The sequence below is a fragment of the Fusarium oxysporum genome, chromosome V, assembly GCF_013085055.1.
Source record: "Fusarium oxysporum Fo47 chromosome V, complete sequence".
NCBI classification, from domain to species: Eukaryota; Fungi; Ascomycota; class Sordariomycetes; order Hypocreales; family Nectriaceae; genus Fusarium; species Fusarium oxysporum.
The window spans coordinates 3,136,509-3,153,275 of NC_072844.1; the positions used below are offsets into that span (position 1 = coordinate 3,136,509).

Consider the following 16,767-nt stretch of genomic DNA (forward strand, 5'->3'; position numbering starts at 1 on the left):
TAAAAGCTGCTCTGGAGTTGGCATGTCTATAGGCACCTGGTTCTGGCCGCACTGATACCCCCAGGATCTAGTATCTGGCCTGATGGTCTAGCGGTATGATTCTTGCTTCGGGAGTGACATCTCAGTTCTGTTCATAAAGAACTATAGTTTGCGAGAGGTCCCGGGTTCAATCCCCGGTCAGGCCCTGTTTTTGCTACTCTGGCTGTTTGATCTTCTTTTTGACGACTAAGATATCATTCAGAAGTCGGTATAGAATAGTTTTGTATCGTGCTTCTTACATGAGGAGTTTGCATATTAAGGGACATTACACAATGTAGCTTGCTGTTGTACACGTAAGTCTTTTCCTTTGTCAGTATCTGATGAAGTGGAACTCAAGGGACTATTTTGATCATGGAAACTTATTGCAGATAAAAGTTTAAGAGAACCATAAATTCGGGACGAATGGTTGTCCAGAGAATCAAATAGTTTTTACCTATTATCATATTTCAAAGTATAACCTAGAGAACCTCTGTGTACTATTACTATTTTAATATACCCTATAATCCATCCTTAAGTTTTCAGAAATCTTGAAGAGTCCAAAACACCGCTCAATTAGAGTCAGAAATCAGAAGCGTCGATGTCCACTGTTTTGTTCTCCTTTAATGCCTCTTTCACAGCCTGGCAGACAACAAGTGCAGCTAGGCCATCTCTTGGTGTGCAACTCGGGCTCGCCTCACCACGAATCACCTTGATGAAGTGATCTAACTGTAGCTCGAAAGGTACGCCATCGGGGACAGGGACGTTCTTCTGAACTAACTCCTGATGCCATGACTTTTGACCTTCAGCATAGGAAGACAGAGTCATATCTGGCACACTCAATGATGCGTCGGTGCCAAAGATACGGTAAAAGTCTTTCCCAGTTTTAGGGATCAACGGGTTCTCTCCCGTGCCGGACTCAAAGTTATGTGGTGACGGAACATTGTCTGAGAACAGGAAGCTTCCGACGGCACCAGACTTGAAACGAAGCGTCAGAACTGCACCCTCTTCAGCCTCAAACCCACGTTGTGATATCGTCTTCTCTGCATGAACCCGTGTAATGGGGCCAAAGAGATAGTGCAACAGATCGATCTCATGGACAAGATTGATGAGAACAACGCCGCCCGTATTCTCTCTTCGCCATTCTCGAGGAGGATCAAAATAATCCATTGGTTTATAAGTCGCCCACATTCCATTCACTGCAATCACTTTTCCAAGAGAACCAGAACCAACAGTTTCTTTTGCAGTCATCATATAGGGGTTGAATCGTCGATGATGCGCGACCAAAGCCTTGACGTCTAATTTATCAAGATGGTCCACCAAATCCTTTCCACTCTGAATATCTGTACAGAAAGGCTTTTCAATGAGGATATGAATACCCGCTGAGGATAACTCGCGAGCCAGAGGGACGTGAGTGTGGTTGGGGGTGCAGATAATGGCTGCTTGAGGCTTATTTGACGATTGCAACATATCGGCCACAGACTTGAAGTAGGCAGCCCCAAGCTCTTGAGCCAGTTGTTCGCCATTTGGCATGAGGTCGACAACAGCTACCAGCTTTGCTTGGTTGTTTTTGATTACAGTCTGGGCGTGACGAGGGCCAATTAGGCCGACGCCAATGATGGCGAATGTGATGGGTTCAGAAGTCATTTTGAATTGAAATGAACTATGTTCTCCGATGCCCGCAACTGATGTGATCTTCTGCGCAATTTATACGTTGATATCGGCTCTTTGTGACTCATTGTTGTCGCCAAAACGTTTACCCCAGACCCATTGATGTGACAAACGCGGGGTATGGGGAAACGATAATTGAGGACTTTGGAATAATGGAATTGGTATCGCGTTAAACATTTTGCCGTTCGAAAAAATGATCTGATGAGCGATAGTTTAAGAGACTAGCTACTACGGGGACTTCAGCCATCGACAGCCCAGTGTTTCCCTTTGATATAGAATTTAAAGCTGCAGGAATCAACTTGACGTAATTAATAGACGTGATAAAAAACAGGATGTTTTTGCTCCACAGATGGAATTCAGCACTGCTTTGTAGTTGTGCAAAACACGTATCAGCCAAGTACTATCGAGGTAACAGTGGCTGAGGCAGAAGAGGGGCTTCTGAGGATGAAAGAAAAAGTCCGATCTTTGACTAGGGTGCCAAAAGAAATCAGGCTAAAGGTTCACTGAATTTCTATTTAACTTACCTGATTTCCCTCCTTTACTTGGAAAGGAGTCCTCAACTTTCTTTTCACCTCCTCAGGCCTCAACAATTTATAGCCCTACTGATATGGCAGGGTCATCTGCCGAGATGATATGGGGCGGAGTATTGTTTGACTGTTCAATCCTGAAGGTGCCTATTCCAAAATATCAGCATCAAACCAAGTAATCAGCAATATAGCTAACTCGAGAAACATCTTGTTTATGCTTGTGGATTGAGGCAACTTGTTCAATTGGATCTTAAGGTTTAAGGCAGCAGCTCTATGATCTGTTGACTTGATAATAAGGTTATTGCATTTTGAGGCGTAGTGTATGATGCCTTATATTGTGTTGTGTTTAAACAACACCTTGTGCTGCTCTATGTGTGGCCTCGGCATTACCTTTCTCTTGATAGTGAACTCGAAGAGTCTCATATGACATTCAGATTCCGAGAGAAAAAAATGCCTCATGATGAAAGCTTTCCCGACACAAGACAACAAAGTAGAGATTCCTACCCTTTCCCATTGAATAATACCTCGGCAGAGGAAGTTGAAGTCGAGTCAAAGAAAAGAGGGAAAAGCATTTTTCAAAACTATGAAATCCTTGGAAAGATTCTCGAAAGACACGAAGAGAGCATACAAAAACGATGGCTCAAGAAAAGTAGAAAACAGCGGCTCCAGATTCTTCTTAGTGCATGGCCAGACATGCCACCAACCCATCGACCTTTCTATGACTATTGGCGCCAAGTTGAGACGGATGCCACGGTCAAGGTCAAGCATCATAGTTCAATACTGTGGCCCTTTATCAACAAGGACTCCCTTGGGAAGCCTACAACGCTACTCTTGCTTCTTAATTCCAGAGGCCGCCATCCGCCCCCCTTTCTTCATTGATACTGATTCACAATACGTCCAGAGAGCAGTATTGACCAACATGCTAGTAGATGGCCCGCTGTTCCCCACGAGAGACATGCAATTGATCCTCTGTGGCGTCTCCTCTGGCGACGTCTGAGAGTAGTCCCAAACGTTGACCAGGGAACTTGGCTTCATTTGTCAACCAAAGACTATGACTGGCCTACATCTGACATATATGGCAAGAAGTGGCTTCAAAACCAATTCTCGACTTCATTCGGCATGGTGATTCTAGAGATACAGGAGCGTTTAATGGACTTCCTTGTCAAATGTTGCCATCAAATTCTTCACGGCATCGAGCCAGATAATCTGTTCCGTGATGTTTATTCTGTTCAGACTGAGCCAGAACTCCCCCTGAATACCCAGACCCAGGGGATACAAACGTCCCTGCTCGAGATAACTGTCGAACCCCCCTACCGTGTTCCGACTTGGCTTGGCTTTGCCAACCTTGAAAAGCTATTTGCGGCCAAAGTCGCGGCTGCAGAGGATCATGTTTGGGCGATGCGCGAGGATCCCAATTAATTTGTGGAACAAATCAGCGATATACACGATCATGTGCAACTCATAGGCTTCAGAAGAAAACACACAAGCACATGGGGAGCAGCCATTGCTGACGTTTTGATTAACGCGTACACATTGGTCGAGATCTTCACAGAAATCCATCGAATTACCAAACGCCTACGAGAAATGCAGGAGAAGTACGCGAGCGTCGTATCACCTACCGAGAAATTGCCAGATGATCACAACAACCTGATTCGCCACTTCCTCTCTTTCGTCTTTACTAGTAGAGACGTGTTTCTGGAGAAACTAGAGTTTTTAGTCAAACGTTCTCCGAAGTCACGCTTGAGGATCCGAAACCGGTTTTCAAGGTCGACCGACGAGCACTCAAGAAGTTCCGCATTCTATTTTATGACCCGGATGTCAGTTCTACCCCCGTTGAAGTTCCATGGAACGACTTTTTGCATGCGTTAACTTCAGTTGGGTTTGCTGCCGTGAAGCTATACAGTTCTGTTTGGCAATTCTCGCCATATATTCCGGAAGCTACTAGGAGTATCCATTTTCATGAGGCTCATTCACATAATACAGTACCCTCTGTCATTGCTAGACGCCATGGCCGAAGACTTTATCGAACTTATGGGTGGACTGGGAAACAATTGGTACTCGACAAATAAGACCATGGGGTGCTGAATTACTATATAGGATATGACATGTTGAAATTGGATCAACATGCATGAGATGAGATGACTTGCCTATTTAGGGCATGCAGTTACATGATTAGTCTGTCTCATGTACTCTTAGAAGTGGATTTATAAAAATTTCATACTTATATGTGACCCAGGAGCAAGGCTGGAGGGAATATGAATGAAGAGCCAAGGTCTCGTATCTTCGGGCGTCATTGAAACCTGCGACAGCCAAGTTAGGCGACGGCCTACCGGATTAAATCTTCCAACCTCAGATAATACTTCAAGTTCATTCCGCATATCGGAAGCGACGGTAATTCATTTGCTTTTGAGCTGATTGGGTAGAGATTCCAGGGTCTCATGTTGAGCCGACAGGGCCACGATGGTGTAAGAGCGTGGGGCACAAGCGTGATTGGGACTAACAAAGACGCAATATGGTGAAAGAGGAAGGGGAATTGCAACAGCGAATGGCCATGCGGAGTGATTAGATTACGACATGATGTAACAGAAGAGCTAGCTAACGTGCTCATGGGGAACATGCGATAAGGATAGAAGAATAGCTCAAGGTATTGAGTATCCAAGTCTTGTCGCTTGGAGAGCTCTCATCGGCAATTGAACCTTCACCATCATTCCCGAGCACAATATTCCCGTCAATTAACAATGGCCACCGCAGCAGTGCTTAACGGCGCAATCAATGGTTTCAATAATAGAGAGTCAGACTTATCGCGCGTCGCTGTAGAGAGTGCGCCAGCCGAGAAGTCAACCCCAATTACCCAGACCAAGGACAGCGCATCAGCAACCGTACGGGATGGGCCAGACGTAGACGAGACATCGCCTTATTACAGCCCTCGCCTTACTTTGGTCGACAGATTCGTCGACGAACCACGCCCATTGAGAGTCGGTGTTATTGGCGCTGGTCTGGCCGGCATCACAGCAGGCATTCTTCTACCAGCCAAAGTCCCTGGTATCAAGCTTACCATTTACGAGAAGAACGCCGATGTGGTACGTCCCAACATCCAACTGCTTGAAGATTGATATACTGACATCTGCATAGGCAGGGACATGGTTTGAGAACGTTTACCCCGGTGTAAGATGCGATATTGCATCGCACGTCTACCAAAGCACATTCGCGCCCAAGACAGACTGGTCGGACAAGTACGCACCCGGCCACGAGATCCGCGAATATTGGCAATCGGTCGCGCAAAAATTTGACGTCTACAAGTATGTCAAGCTCAATACCAGAGTCGAGGGAACAACCTGGGACGATGAAGAGGGCGTGTGGATCACGAAGCTGCGTAATGTGAAGACAGGCGAAGAGACAGTCGAGAAGAACGAGTTCATCTTGACTAGTATCGGCCGATTCAATGATTGGAAATTACCCGACTATCCTGGAATATCTGAGTACAAAGGACACCTTCGCCATGCCTCCAATTGGAGCACGGATTTTGATCCCAAGGACAAGACGGTCGCTGTCATTGGCAATGGAGCGAGCGGTATCCAAGTCACAGCAAACCTCCAGCCCATTGTTAAGCGACTTGATCATTATGCCAGAAACAAAACATGGATTGCGGCATCTTGGGCTGGTGAAGAGCGAAAGATTGAGGCCCAGCCATATACTGAAGAGGAGAAGAAGAAATGGGCAGAGGACCCTGACGCATACTTGGCCTTCCGAAAGGACCTCGAGAGTCTATACTGGACCAGATTTGACTCGTTCTTCCGAAACAGCGAGTCTAACCAGAAGCTCCGCGAAGCGTTCATCGACATCATGAAGAAGCGCCTAGTGAAAAAGCCTGAACTTCTTGAGCACATCGTCCCAGACTTCTCGCCGAATTGCCGACGTCTTACGCCTGGACCAGGATATCTCGAGGCTATTACCGAAGACAACGTAGAGTACATACGAACACGGATAAAGCGCTTCACAGAGACGGGTATCGAGACTGAAGATGGCAAGCAGAGAGATGTCGATGCCGTCATTTGCGCGACTGGTGCGAACGTCGATATGGTTCCAGCATTCCCCATTCGCGCTCATGGACAGGAGCTCAGTAACCTGTGGAAGGCCGATGGAACATATGGATATCCTTACACATACTTTGGACTTGGAACGCCTGGTTTCCCCAACCTTCTCTTCGTCCATGGACCGCAAGCAACAGGGCCATCGGGAACTGTCCCGCACAGCGTCGAGACGCAATTGACATACTTCGCCAAGGTCCTCCGCAAGGTTTCGCGACAGGGCATCAAGTCTCTGAGCCCATCCAAACAAGCAGCAGACGACTTCGTGGAGTACTCGGACGCATTCTTCGCCAAGACAGTTCTTACAGATAAATGTAGTTCATGGTACAATGGTGGCAGACCTGGTGCTAGAATTCACGGACTCTGGCCAGGAAGCGCAGGACATATCACATTTGTGCGACAGGAACCTAGATGGGAAGATTGGGAGTACAAGTATATCGGCGATTCTAAGAACCGTTTTGCGCATTACTTGGGCAATGGATGGACCAAGAGAGAGACGGATGTAGAGGCCGATCAAACGCCGTATCTACAGAGGCCAGATAAGATCGATTTGCGGGATATTCATGAGAAGTGGTGGAGCATTCCATAGGCAGTTAGTAGCTTCGACAATAAATTGAAGATGAGCTTTTGGCAAGATCTCGTCATGACATGGTCCCACGCACGTAATCGCGCGACTCGCCCGCACCTCCACGTGGAGAGCCCGTCTAATCTATCACGACTGCACTAAAGCATCGGAGCCGCTAGACACCCTTGCATTAGCTTCATTAATGGGACCATCTTTCTCGGGGAGTTGATCTCAGATCCTCCCTCCACGTACACGGACTGATACTTGGAGCGTAACCGAGGACAAGTCAAACGACGAGACTATGCTAGCGAGGAAAACATTTCGAGTCTCGAACCGGATTCATACCGAGATGCTGGTAAACGCAATGCCGCCACAGATATACGTTTTGCGCTAGAAGAGTTAATGCCCAAAGGGCTGGGACTTCGGCAGTTGAGCTGTAGGTGTGGTCAAGGGTTGGATTGCGTGCTGGTGCTATCGTGTTGGGCGGTGGTTTCATGATGGGAAGGGAAATATAAATGTTGATCCTGTGCCTACTTCTGTAGAACATTTTACAGCCGTGTCTCGCTAAAGATTCTGATAGCTATAAAGAAGCTTCTTCTGTTTTAACTTCCTTCAGTTCATACAGGATCATTCTGAAAGCGAGACAAAATGACGGTGGTGGAAAATCGACATGCAGACAGTGAGGTTGCTCCTCCTCCCAAGGATCAGCTTCTTCCTGGTAAGATTCACTATCCATATGCACGTCCTCTACTAATACTGCCCAGTCAAGTGGTATCGCTCCACATTCTTCAACATCACAGTGCTGGGCTTGTGTAACTTGTCTGCCCCAGGTATCTGGGTAGCCATGAACTCGCTTGGTGCCGGTGGTGCAGCCTCGCCTAAGCTCATCAACGCTGCCAATGCCTTGACATTCTGTCTCATGGTGGTGTCTTGTTACTTCTCGAGTGCTATGGTTCGATATATTGGCATCAAGGGTGCTCTGATCTTTGGAACGTACGTCTACTCACACGAACTTACTCGTGAACGCCGCTGACGGGAGTTAGTCTTGGATATGCACCTTATGCTGCAGGTCTTTACACAAACAACCGTTTTGGAACAGAATGGCTCGTCCTTGTCGGCGCTGCTCTCTGCGGTATCTCGGCCGGTGTCTTCTGGATGGCCGAAGCCGCTATCGCCATCGCATATCCTGAGCCTTGGAACCGCGGTAAAGCTCTAGGTTACTGGCTCACCTACCGTCTATCCGGTCAGATCCTTGGTGGTGCCATCAATCTTGGTCTCAATGCCGACCGTAACGAGGCTGGAAAGGTCTCTTACACTGTTTACCTCATCTTCATTGCTCTCCAAGCTGTTGGTCCTTTCGTTGCTCTGTTGCTCAGCAAGCCGCATCAGGTTCAGAGGAAAGATGGAGTTACGGTCAAGTTGGAGATTGATAAGCTTCCTAGTTTTGAGCTCAAGGAGACTGCCAGACTCTTCTTTACGAAGAAGTTCCTTCTGGTCGTTCTATTCATCGGACAGGCTGTCTTTGCGGAATCCGTCTTCTTCACTTATCTCGCCTGTAAGACTCCCCGGTCTAGCTTCACATATGATACTAACTGGTGCAGTGTGGTTTTCTGTTCGATCCCGTGCTCTTGGATCTTTCTTGGGCGGCATCGTTGCCGTCACCGCTGGTAATATTCTGGGTGTGAGTCTTTCAACCGCCCATCATGCCTCTGTTGCTGACAATATCTTGATAGGCTTGGCTCGACCGTACCAAGGTTTCTCTCCGTTTCCGCACCCGATCTTCTTTCGCCTTCCTTGCTACTCTTCAAGGTGCCTGCTGGATCTGGGCCACAGTCTTGGTTACCAGATTCCGTGAGACAAGACCAACCTACGACTGGGTCGATTCGGGATTCGGCCATTCATTTGCCATCTTCTTGTTCCTTACTTTGTCATTCCAGCTTAACTACCTCTTCCTGTGAGTAACCATGAACGCACATTACATGACCATGATCTAACGATTCTCTAGCTACTTCGTTATCCATCATCTCGCCAACACTCAAGACGAAATCATTCGTTTCTCTGCCCTTCTCCGAGGCACTGAGTCCGCCTGGCAAGCTCTCAGCTACGGCATTACTTCCTTGCCTCTATTCGCTGAGGTTGGTGGAGTTTACTTCAACTTCGCACTTTGGGGTCTTTCAATCTTCCCTGCTTGGTTGGTTCTGAAGGATTTCGGTTCTCATGCCGCTCCTTCTCTTGAGAGCCCCATCCAGGAGGTTGATAGTCAGAACTTTGGGTCTAACTCCGGCGAGGACAGTGATATCAAGAAGCACTAGACACTGATGAGCTTATTTATGAACTCTGTGGAGGTATTCTTTAAAATGGTTTGAGAGGAGATGGCTCGAGAGTGTCATGAATTTAGAGATTTTATAGATATCGAATCTAGAATATTCATATGAGTTGTTGAAGCCGTGTACCTTTGTTATGCCTGTTGATAGAAGATGAAAAAGCAGACGATATCAAGCCTGGTACCACCCTTCCAACTTCCCTGTACATAAAATGAAAATCTGATTACCAACTCCTTCTAGAATAACTGTTGTCTCAGAAGATTACAGATTCTGTGCCTCTGCAAGCTTCAGCGCGTGTAGCCCACGTGGGCGTGATATGCCACTCCCGACAACTCGGCACTCTGACATGAAACTTCCGAGCTAGAAACACCCGAGAAAACAACCCTGATAGAAATTCCCAATCCTTTACCCATTTTTGGAAGTTCCCTGAGTTTATCGTATGGAAATTGAGGGGTTGATCGGCATTTCCCATGAGCAAGACTCAGTGATGATTGCGCCATCGGTTAGTCCACCAAAACGCCTCTGCACGCCAAGGTCTCATATCTATAGCCTAAGGATACCCTGTCTAGAGCTATCACTTGCATATTCAGTCATGGGCTTAAGAATCACGCAATAGTCGTCTAGAAGTCCTGTATCGGCACCGATATCCGGAGCGTCTTAAAAGAAGAATAAGCTGGGAACCAGTGCATCACCACCTAAACAACGAAGTCGGGCATAATCCAATCAGATCAGTTCCATTTTTGACAGTCAACGTCATGGCATCTCAGAATCAAGCGGCCCAGCAGGGCAAGAAGAAGAGCCTTATCGTCAATGCCTTTGTCATGATGTGTAGGTACCCCCTCATCCCAGTCATACAAGATATACTGATAAGACTTTAGGCAGTGGTCATCAATCGCCAGGATTATGGAGACACCCCGAGGATGAGTCTTGGAGGTTCAAAGACACTGAGCACTGGGTCGAATTGGCCAAGTTGCTAGAAGACGCCAAGTTTCATGGCATCTTCATTGCTGATGTGTTGGGTAAGAGACTTGGATGATGAGGAGTAGCTTTCAGAGTTCTAACAACTGAAATAGGAGGTTACGATGTGTACAAGAAGTCCTTGGAACCTGCTATTATCTCTGGAGCTCAATGGCCTCTTACAGAACCACTGGCCGTCATTCCTGCCATGGCTGCTGCGACTAAGAATATTGGATTTGGTGCCACTGTTTCTGTTACCTATGAACAGCCATATCATCTTGCTCGACGGTTGTCAACAGTTGATCACCTCACCAAGGGCCGGTAAGTCTTCCGTTGTTCATTAGAAGAACCAACTAACGCTTTCAACAGTCTAGGCTGGAACGTAAGGATGTCGAGTATCAATCTAAGTTCGCTACTAATGAGACGTACAGATTGTCACTGGTTACCTGGACTCAGCTGCTCGCAACCTTGGTCATCCAGTTCAACTCGCCGTAAGTGTGATCTCCTTGAAGTAATAAATCCAGATTCTAATGATAGTTAGCACGATGAACGCTATGCCCAGGCCGAAGAATACATGGAAGTCATGTACAAGCTCTTCAACTCATCCTGGCGTGACGACGCTGTCAAGCTAGACCGTGAGCGAGGTATCTACACGGACCCCGCCCTTGTTCGTCAAATTGATCATAACGGTAAATACTTCAACGTTCCCGGTCCTCACGTCGTGGACCCCAGCCCGCAGCGAACACCACTTCTTCTTCAAGCAGGAGCCAGCAAGCCAGGTAAGGCCTTTGCAGCTCAGCATGCTGAAGCTATTTTTACTTCTGCACATGCACCTGCAGTTTGTAAGAAGAACATTGCGGAGATTCGACAGGTTGCGAAGGAACAGTTTGGCCGAGACCCAAACAATATCAAGGTCCTCGCTCTTGTCACACCTATTCTTGGTAGGACTGAGGAGGAAGCTCGGGCTAAGTATGATGAAGCGAGGAAGTATGCTTCGACTGAAGGTGCTTTGTCACTGTTCGGTGGATGGACGGGTATGGACTTGAACCAATACGGCGATGATGAGGAACTTCGACAGGTTGAAAGTAACGCTGTTCGGTAAGTTTCGTCCTCATAACACCAAAGTGCCTCAACTCATATGGTTCTTCAGATCAACTGTAGAAGGTTATGCCAAGTTCTCGCCCGCAAACTCAAAGTGGACGAAGCATACTGTCGCCGAGCATGTCAGCCTTGGAGGCAACGGGCCTCTGTTTGTCGGCACACCATCTCAGGTAGCTGATAGCCTGCAAGTATGGATTGATGAGGCAGATGTCGATGGATTCAACTTTGTAAGTCCATATACACCCAATCTCGGAGTGTTTCTAACTGTGAGAAGGGATATGTCCTGTTCCCCGGTACCTTCAAAGATATCATCGAACTTCTACTCCCAGAACTTCGATCAAGGGGCCTCTTTTGGGACGATTACGCGGTGCCTGGCGGTAGCTACCGAGAGAACTTCTATGGCCTTCCTGGACAGAAGTATCCTCTCGAGGAGCATGCTGCTTCCAAGTATAGGTGGACTGCCGGCGTGCCTGCAAGTGAACACAAGATTCCGCAGTAGATATGCTTGAAAGTAGCCTCAAAAAGATAAATAAAAAGAGAGTTATGTGAGTGGGAAAGTTCTGTGACGTTCAGGTTCAGTCAAATTATCGAATCACCGAAGATGACCTTGCAAATCCACTCAATACAAGAGACTGAGTTCACAGACTGTGTATAAGATGATAGTGTGATCGTTTCAATTTTATGGTATGCTGATGAATAGACTATATAATGCAGTATTGAAACCAAGGTGTATAGAGATTACATCAGAGGTAGACTTGGAAACACTGGTCCAAAAGCCTACGGCCTTGGTAAGTTCTATCTACAGCTCATAGCGGAATTCTTTGTTCTCCAGATCCGTCAAATCCAGAAACTCATGGTTCTCTTCCACTCCGTACTGATCACCCAACGCAGCCTTCTCGGCATCCCTCTTCTTATTCCTTTGATTAAAGACCCATCTCATGACTAGCAAGTCAATGGTGCAAAGGAAGTAAATGATGCAGATGGAAATTTTAGCGGGGAGATATCGTGGTCCATCACGAGCTTGAAAGGTGTGAGGTGAGATGATGTTTCCAACAGTATATGCGATAGTTCCAATACATGAGACGGTAATTTTCTTGGTAGAGCCAGCGACGTTGGAGCTTTGTAGTCCTAGAATAGTGGTCCAGCCAATGGGAATGCCTCCAGTTGTGTAGTATCCAATAAGGGCGGGAACCTTTTCAGTGGTTGCCATTAAGATGGCTCCGATGATAGCAGGGATATGACCAGCAATGCAAAAGAACAACCGTTGTCTTGTCTTCATAGCTCCATAAGTCAGGCCAATCAGGAAGACGATCTCCCAAGCTCCGAGGGGAGTGACCAACAACAGAGACTCCTCATTGGTATATCCCATACCTTTAACAAGAATATTTCCGAAACTGGTAGCAATAGAGTTCGGAATGTTGGCAGCAAAGACCCAGAAGGCATATAGCCAAGTCATGCTATCAGTCAAAGCCTCCTTAACATGAGCCCACTTGAATGTCTGGGTACCAATGCCCTGCACATTTCCTCGAATGCGCTCAAGATGCATGGCTTTCTTCTCTTTGTCCAGAAATCCAGCGACTGCAGGAGAGTCTGGCATGATGAACCAGAAACTGATTCCAACCACAACAGTGAGGAGACCAAGAACAAGGAAGATAACTTGCCATCCTTTCAAAGCAGCATTTGGATCTTTGCCAACATGCGTTGCAACACCGTAAGCAAAATATCCACCAAACATCTGAGCGGCACCACAGACAGAAAACCAAATGCCAACTCGAAAAGCTTGTTCTTCTTTCGTGTACCATTGGGATGTGAAAAGGACCCATGCTGGGACAATGGCGGCTTCGAGGGCACCAAGAAAGAATCGACAGGCTAGAAGACCACTGAAATTGTGGCATGCAGCCATACAAGCGAGAGTCACGCCCCAAAGTGTAACGTTAACTGAGACGTATTTCGCGAGAGGGAATACTTGGAGAAGACGAACGGTAGGGAATTGAAAGCCGAGTTGACCGAAGAAGAAAATCGAAGCGACCCAGTTGAACTCATTTCCCTTGAGACCAGTTGATTGTTGGATGCCAGTAACGCTTGCGTAAGAGACTGCAGTCTTGTCGATGTACTGTAAGAAGTAGACAGTACAAATGAGAGGCATGATATGAGTATCGATGCGGCGGATGAGTCGTTTGTTGGCTTTGGCATCGAAAGGTCGACTGATTCCGCCCGTTTCATTCAACAAGTCAAGGGCAGCATCTGCCCCGTCTCTGTGGGCATGATGGTCATGCTTTGGAATTTCATTTACATCAGCATGGGTATTTTTGACCGAGTTGTCAGAAGAGTCTGGTTCATCAGCCCCAATGGGAGCGGGCTCGATGGCCTTGTCATCCGCCATAGTTCAGCAAGAGAACACGCGAGTTTGCATGAAAATTAACCGCCATGGTAATCTGTTGGTGGGGTGTGATATTTATATTTTTAATTTGGTGAAAAGAAAATGTCGACATTGCATCCTATTCATTTGAAGCCAACAGGTCCCACGTTGTGTGGAGTGATTTATCAAGGATAATCGCCCCAGCTTCCTATCTTGGTTTATCATGCCCACTCAAATTGACATGTCGACCCATTATCTGAACTTCAGCCAAGCACGTCATTGGGAGCTGAATGGTGTGAGGAAAGATTACACGACTTATTCAAACTCTTCATACAACAGATACGAATCTCTCGATATAGAGTAGTTCATGGCGTTAGTGCCAATATCAGAATCATGGTTTATGAGATACAGGATACAGTGTATACGGCAGAAGTCTACCACTAAAGTGTACTAGCACATTGAACTACGAGTGCTGCAAAAGACTCGTCTTGAACCAATTTTACGGAACAATACATTGGTTAAATGGATTTATCATATCATATATGCTATGTCTCAGCTGGTGAACGTTCAACGGACGTCCAACGGCATACCATCATGGCTGCCAAGGGAAGCAGAACTTCATGATAACCCAAGAATTACCACAAAGTAGATTTTTGTTGATTTCATGCATCGGGATACAAATTACGAAGCCTAATACGTCTGTGGCGTTTGAGTATCATTTCTCAAATTTCACGGTGCCCGTGAAGAAAGGTCCCATGGCTCGCTGAACATTTTCACGACTGTCCATTGCGGATAAAGAAACATGCCGAGTTCTCATCCAGCAAGAAGCTTGCTTATCCTGCAATTACTATCATTCTTCGGCTTCGTCCTCGCAACAGGCAGCAACTAGTTATTGCCTTGTTGTCATTGGATCATGAACGCCACCGAGTTTGGTATAGTGTTGTTTTTAACTTCAAGTAACCGCAACAGTGACGATCGACGAAGTTTCACCAATAGTCTTGACCCAAAAGCGCCTCAGCTTACCAGGTCTCATTGAAAGGGCTGAAGCTCAACTTGTACAAAGAAGGGCGTGCTCCCGTTGAATCGGCAACTCAAAGAACCGCTTTCCTGCAATTTTTTATCAACTTTCAAACCTCATAGCTATCATTTTGAGCACGCACATATCATGCCTCGATATATGATCCTCATCAAAGCTTCTCCAGAAGCTGAAAACCCAACTTCCACTGGACCTGAGATCTTTGAAGAGATGACCACCTTTAACGAAGAGCTTCATGCAGCTGGCGTTCTTCTCTCAGCCGATGGCCTCAGTCCAACCAAAGATGGCTACCGTGTTACATACTCCATGGATGGTCCTGCACAGGTCACCAAGGGGCCTTTTGACGTTGTGAGAGAAGGGCACGTTTGTGGCTGGTGGATTCTCAAGACCAGAGACGGTGAAGAAGCTGTTAGCTGGGCAAAGAGAATTCCTTTCAAGGAGGGCGAGGTTACAGTCAGGAAGATTGCTGAGTTGGTTGACTTTGGGGACAGTGTGACGGATGATGTGAGGGAGAGGGAGAAGAAACTCGCCAAGGAACTGGAGAAGAAGAATGAAGGGAACTAAGAAAGGCAGGTTAGGCTGTACTTGCTGCAATCTTTAGGAGGCAGTGATATTGCTTCCTTACTTCGGAGGAGAGCATCATGTTATAGGTTGCTTAGATGTCGCTATCTTTACTGGTCATCATTCGCTGTTGCGCCAATGAAACGAAGATATTGTTAATAAAATTCTTGGTATTGAAATGGGTAATTAAGAAACATATCACCGGCTGATCCAATCAACTCCATGCTTTGCTATACAACATCTTGAAACCTTTTTACCCTCAGGTTATACATAATCCCCCTCTACATCCATCTCATTATCAACTAAGGCGCCTCGTGAAGGCCACCAGGTCCCTGGTATCCGTTCTGCGGCGGGTGAACCCAAGGCTGACCAGCCATCTCAGCCGGAGCCTGCTGCGTGGGAGGCTTGTAGTACTCCTGCACAGGCTGGTTCTGCGCACCAACAGGCATCTCACTGGGCGGCGCGTATCCTCCAGCTGTAGCACCTTTGCCCTTTCGGAAATGTCGCCAGAGAAGAAAGCCAGCACCGGCGAGCAGGGCAATGCCTCCAATGGTCGCGCCGACCGCCACGCCGGCTACGGCACCAGTGGAGAGGCCTCCATCATCTTTGTCGGAGGAAGTGTCTGTTGTTGTCTCGGTCGCAGCGTCGGTTGTTGTCGTCTCAGAGAGGGCACCGGTCGATGAAGGACTTGGGAGGGCGGTTGTTGAAGCAAGAGAGGCAGATGTCGTCTCGTCTTTGGGGACAGTAACGTTGAACGCAGCTGAATTGGCGACGATGTCGTTTGTGCCGGATTTGAAGAGGGAGTAGTGGAAAACAGCGTCTCGGTTGTCACCAACTTCTGTAGAGAAACCGCCAAAGTTGACTGTCCAGATAAAACTCGTCGATGTTGTGTTTTCTAGGCATCAGATGTTAGCTGATAGAGGCCTCGGAGAGTCTACTCGCGCGTGTACCTTTCAGCTGGACGAAAAACTGAGTACCGCCGCCAGCGGGAGGATAGTCCTGCCAGAGCAATAGGTTGGTCTCTTCAAGGTCCGTATTCCATTCCACGTTCATGCTATCATCAACATCGTATGTTGGGTTATTCTTCCATCCCGACGAACCAGATCCTCCAGGGGTAACAAAACTGGTGTCAGCAGCAACTCTGACGGCAAAGCTGCCCAGCAGTACGGTGAAGGGTAAGATGGCGAGCATTATGTCGTTATAGAGCTTCTCTCAAAGAATATCAGAACTTTCAGCCTCGCGATCCTTAACAAGAGGCTGTCACGAGTTTTTGTTGGTCACCCAGTCTCAGCAGGCCAAGATGATAAAAGCAGAAGAGAAAAGGTAGTAGAAGGGGAGACACCACGCTCAGTTGCTCAGTCTCTGTTTCATCACTCAGCCCCGATGGGCGAAGATCCATGTCTTAGCGTTGAAGGAGAAATTTTGGGGGCCGGGGTGTTGTCCAGTGAGACGGTGAGATTATACGTAGGAGTTCCGCTTTCTGACACTCGAGACCACTAGCTCGGATCCTTCTGATACCAAAATTAATTTAATGGCGTGGATTAGGAGCGGATTTATAAGAGA

At 47.2% G+C, this 16,767-nt stretch overlaps 8 protein-coding genes and 1 non-coding gene across 9 annotated transcripts; 6 read left to right on the forward strand and 3 right to left on the reverse strand.

The window, feature by feature from the left end:
• Positions 1–76: 76 nt before the first annotated feature.
• FOBCDRAFT_t124 lies at positions 77–185 on the forward strand. Its single transcript has one exon. It is a non-coding gene; the product is annotated as a tRNA-Pro (tRNA).
• A 412-nt stretch (positions 186–597) lies between these two features.
• On the reverse strand, positions 598–1,662 carry FOBCDRAFT_250690 (uncharacterized protein; the record flags this gene model as incomplete). The annotated part of the gene is made up of 1 exon (XM_031184714.2): positions 598–1,662. The coding sequence occupies one exon, from the start codon at positions 1,660–1,662 to the stop codon at positions 598–600; it is 1,065 nt and encodes a 354-aa protein (XP_031040356.1).
• Positions 1,663–2,906: 1,244 nt separating this feature from the next.
• FOBCDRAFT_274440 (uncharacterized protein) lies at positions 2,907–3,632 on the forward strand (the record flags this gene model as incomplete). The annotated part of the gene is made up of 2 exons (XM_031184715.2): positions 2,907–2,985; positions 3,115–3,632. The coding sequence occupies 2 exons, from the start codon at positions 2,907–2,909 to the stop codon at positions 3,630–3,632; spliced, it is 597 nt and encodes a 198-aa protein (XP_031040357.2).
• Positions 3,633–4,951: 1,319 nt separating this feature from the next.
• FOBCDRAFT_274441 (uncharacterized protein) lies at positions 4,952–6,890 on the forward strand (the record flags this gene model as incomplete). The annotated part of the gene is made up of 2 exons (XM_031184716.2): positions 4,952–5,293; positions 5,346–6,890. 2 exons carry the CDS (start codon positions 4,952–4,954, stop codon positions 6,888–6,890), a joined length of 1,887 nt encoding a protein of 628 aa, XP_031040358.2.
• A 624-nt stretch (positions 6,891–7,514) lies between these two features.
• FOBCDRAFT_201975 (major facilitator superfamily domain-containing protein) lies at positions 7,515–9,178 on the forward strand (the record flags this gene model as incomplete). The annotated part of the gene is made up of 6 exons (XM_031184717.2): positions 7,515–7,584; positions 7,631–7,859; positions 7,910–8,421; positions 8,468–8,547; positions 8,600–8,820; positions 8,872–9,178. 6 exons carry the CDS (start codon positions 7,515–7,517, stop codon positions 9,176–9,178), a joined length of 1,419 nt encoding a protein of 472 aa, XP_031040359.1.
• A 767-nt stretch (positions 9,179–9,945) lies between these two features.
• FOBCDRAFT_134153 (luciferase-like domain-containing protein) lies at positions 9,946–11,747 on the forward strand (the record flags this gene model as incomplete). The annotated part of the gene is made up of 9 exons (XM_059607920.1): positions 9,946–10,022; positions 10,073–10,209; positions 10,264–10,468; positions 10,517–10,529; positions 10,579–10,638; positions 10,689–10,926; positions 10,987–11,245; positions 11,298–11,475; positions 11,523–11,747. The coding sequence occupies 9 exons, from the start codon at positions 9,946–9,948 to the stop codon at positions 11,745–11,747; spliced, it is 1,392 nt and encodes a 463-aa protein (XP_059464959.1).
• Positions 11,748–11,936: 189 nt separating this feature from the next.
• Positions 11,937–13,642, reverse strand: FOBCDRAFT_224139 (major facilitator superfamily domain-containing protein). The gene has a single exon (XM_031184719.3). The coding sequence runs from the start codon at positions 13,629–13,631 to the stop codon at positions 12,048–12,050; it is 1,584 nt and encodes a 527-aa protein (XP_031040361.2). The 5' UTR covers positions 13,632–13,642; the 3' UTR covers positions 11,937–12,047.
• Positions 13,643–14,738: 1,096 nt separating this feature from the next.
• On the forward strand, positions 14,739–15,375 carry FOBCDRAFT_224140 (uncharacterized protein). The gene has a single exon (XM_031184721.3). The coding sequence runs from the start codon at positions 14,773–14,775 to the stop codon at positions 15,205–15,207; it is 435 nt and encodes a 144-aa protein (XP_031040363.2). The 5' UTR covers positions 14,739–14,772; the 3' UTR covers positions 15,208–15,375.
• A 20-nt stretch (positions 15,376–15,395) lies between these two features.
• On the reverse strand, positions 15,396–16,568 carry FOBCDRAFT_224141 (uncharacterized protein). The gene is made up of 2 exons (XM_031184720.3): positions 16,155–16,568; positions 15,396–16,099 (listed from the first exon to the last, which is right to left on the reverse strand). Exons 1-2 carry the CDS (start codon positions 16,393–16,395, stop codon positions 15,507–15,509), a joined length of 834 nt encoding a protein of 277 aa, XP_031040362.2. The 5' UTR covers positions 16,396–16,568; the 3' UTR covers positions 15,396–15,506.
• Positions 16,569–16,767: the final 199 nt, after the last annotated feature.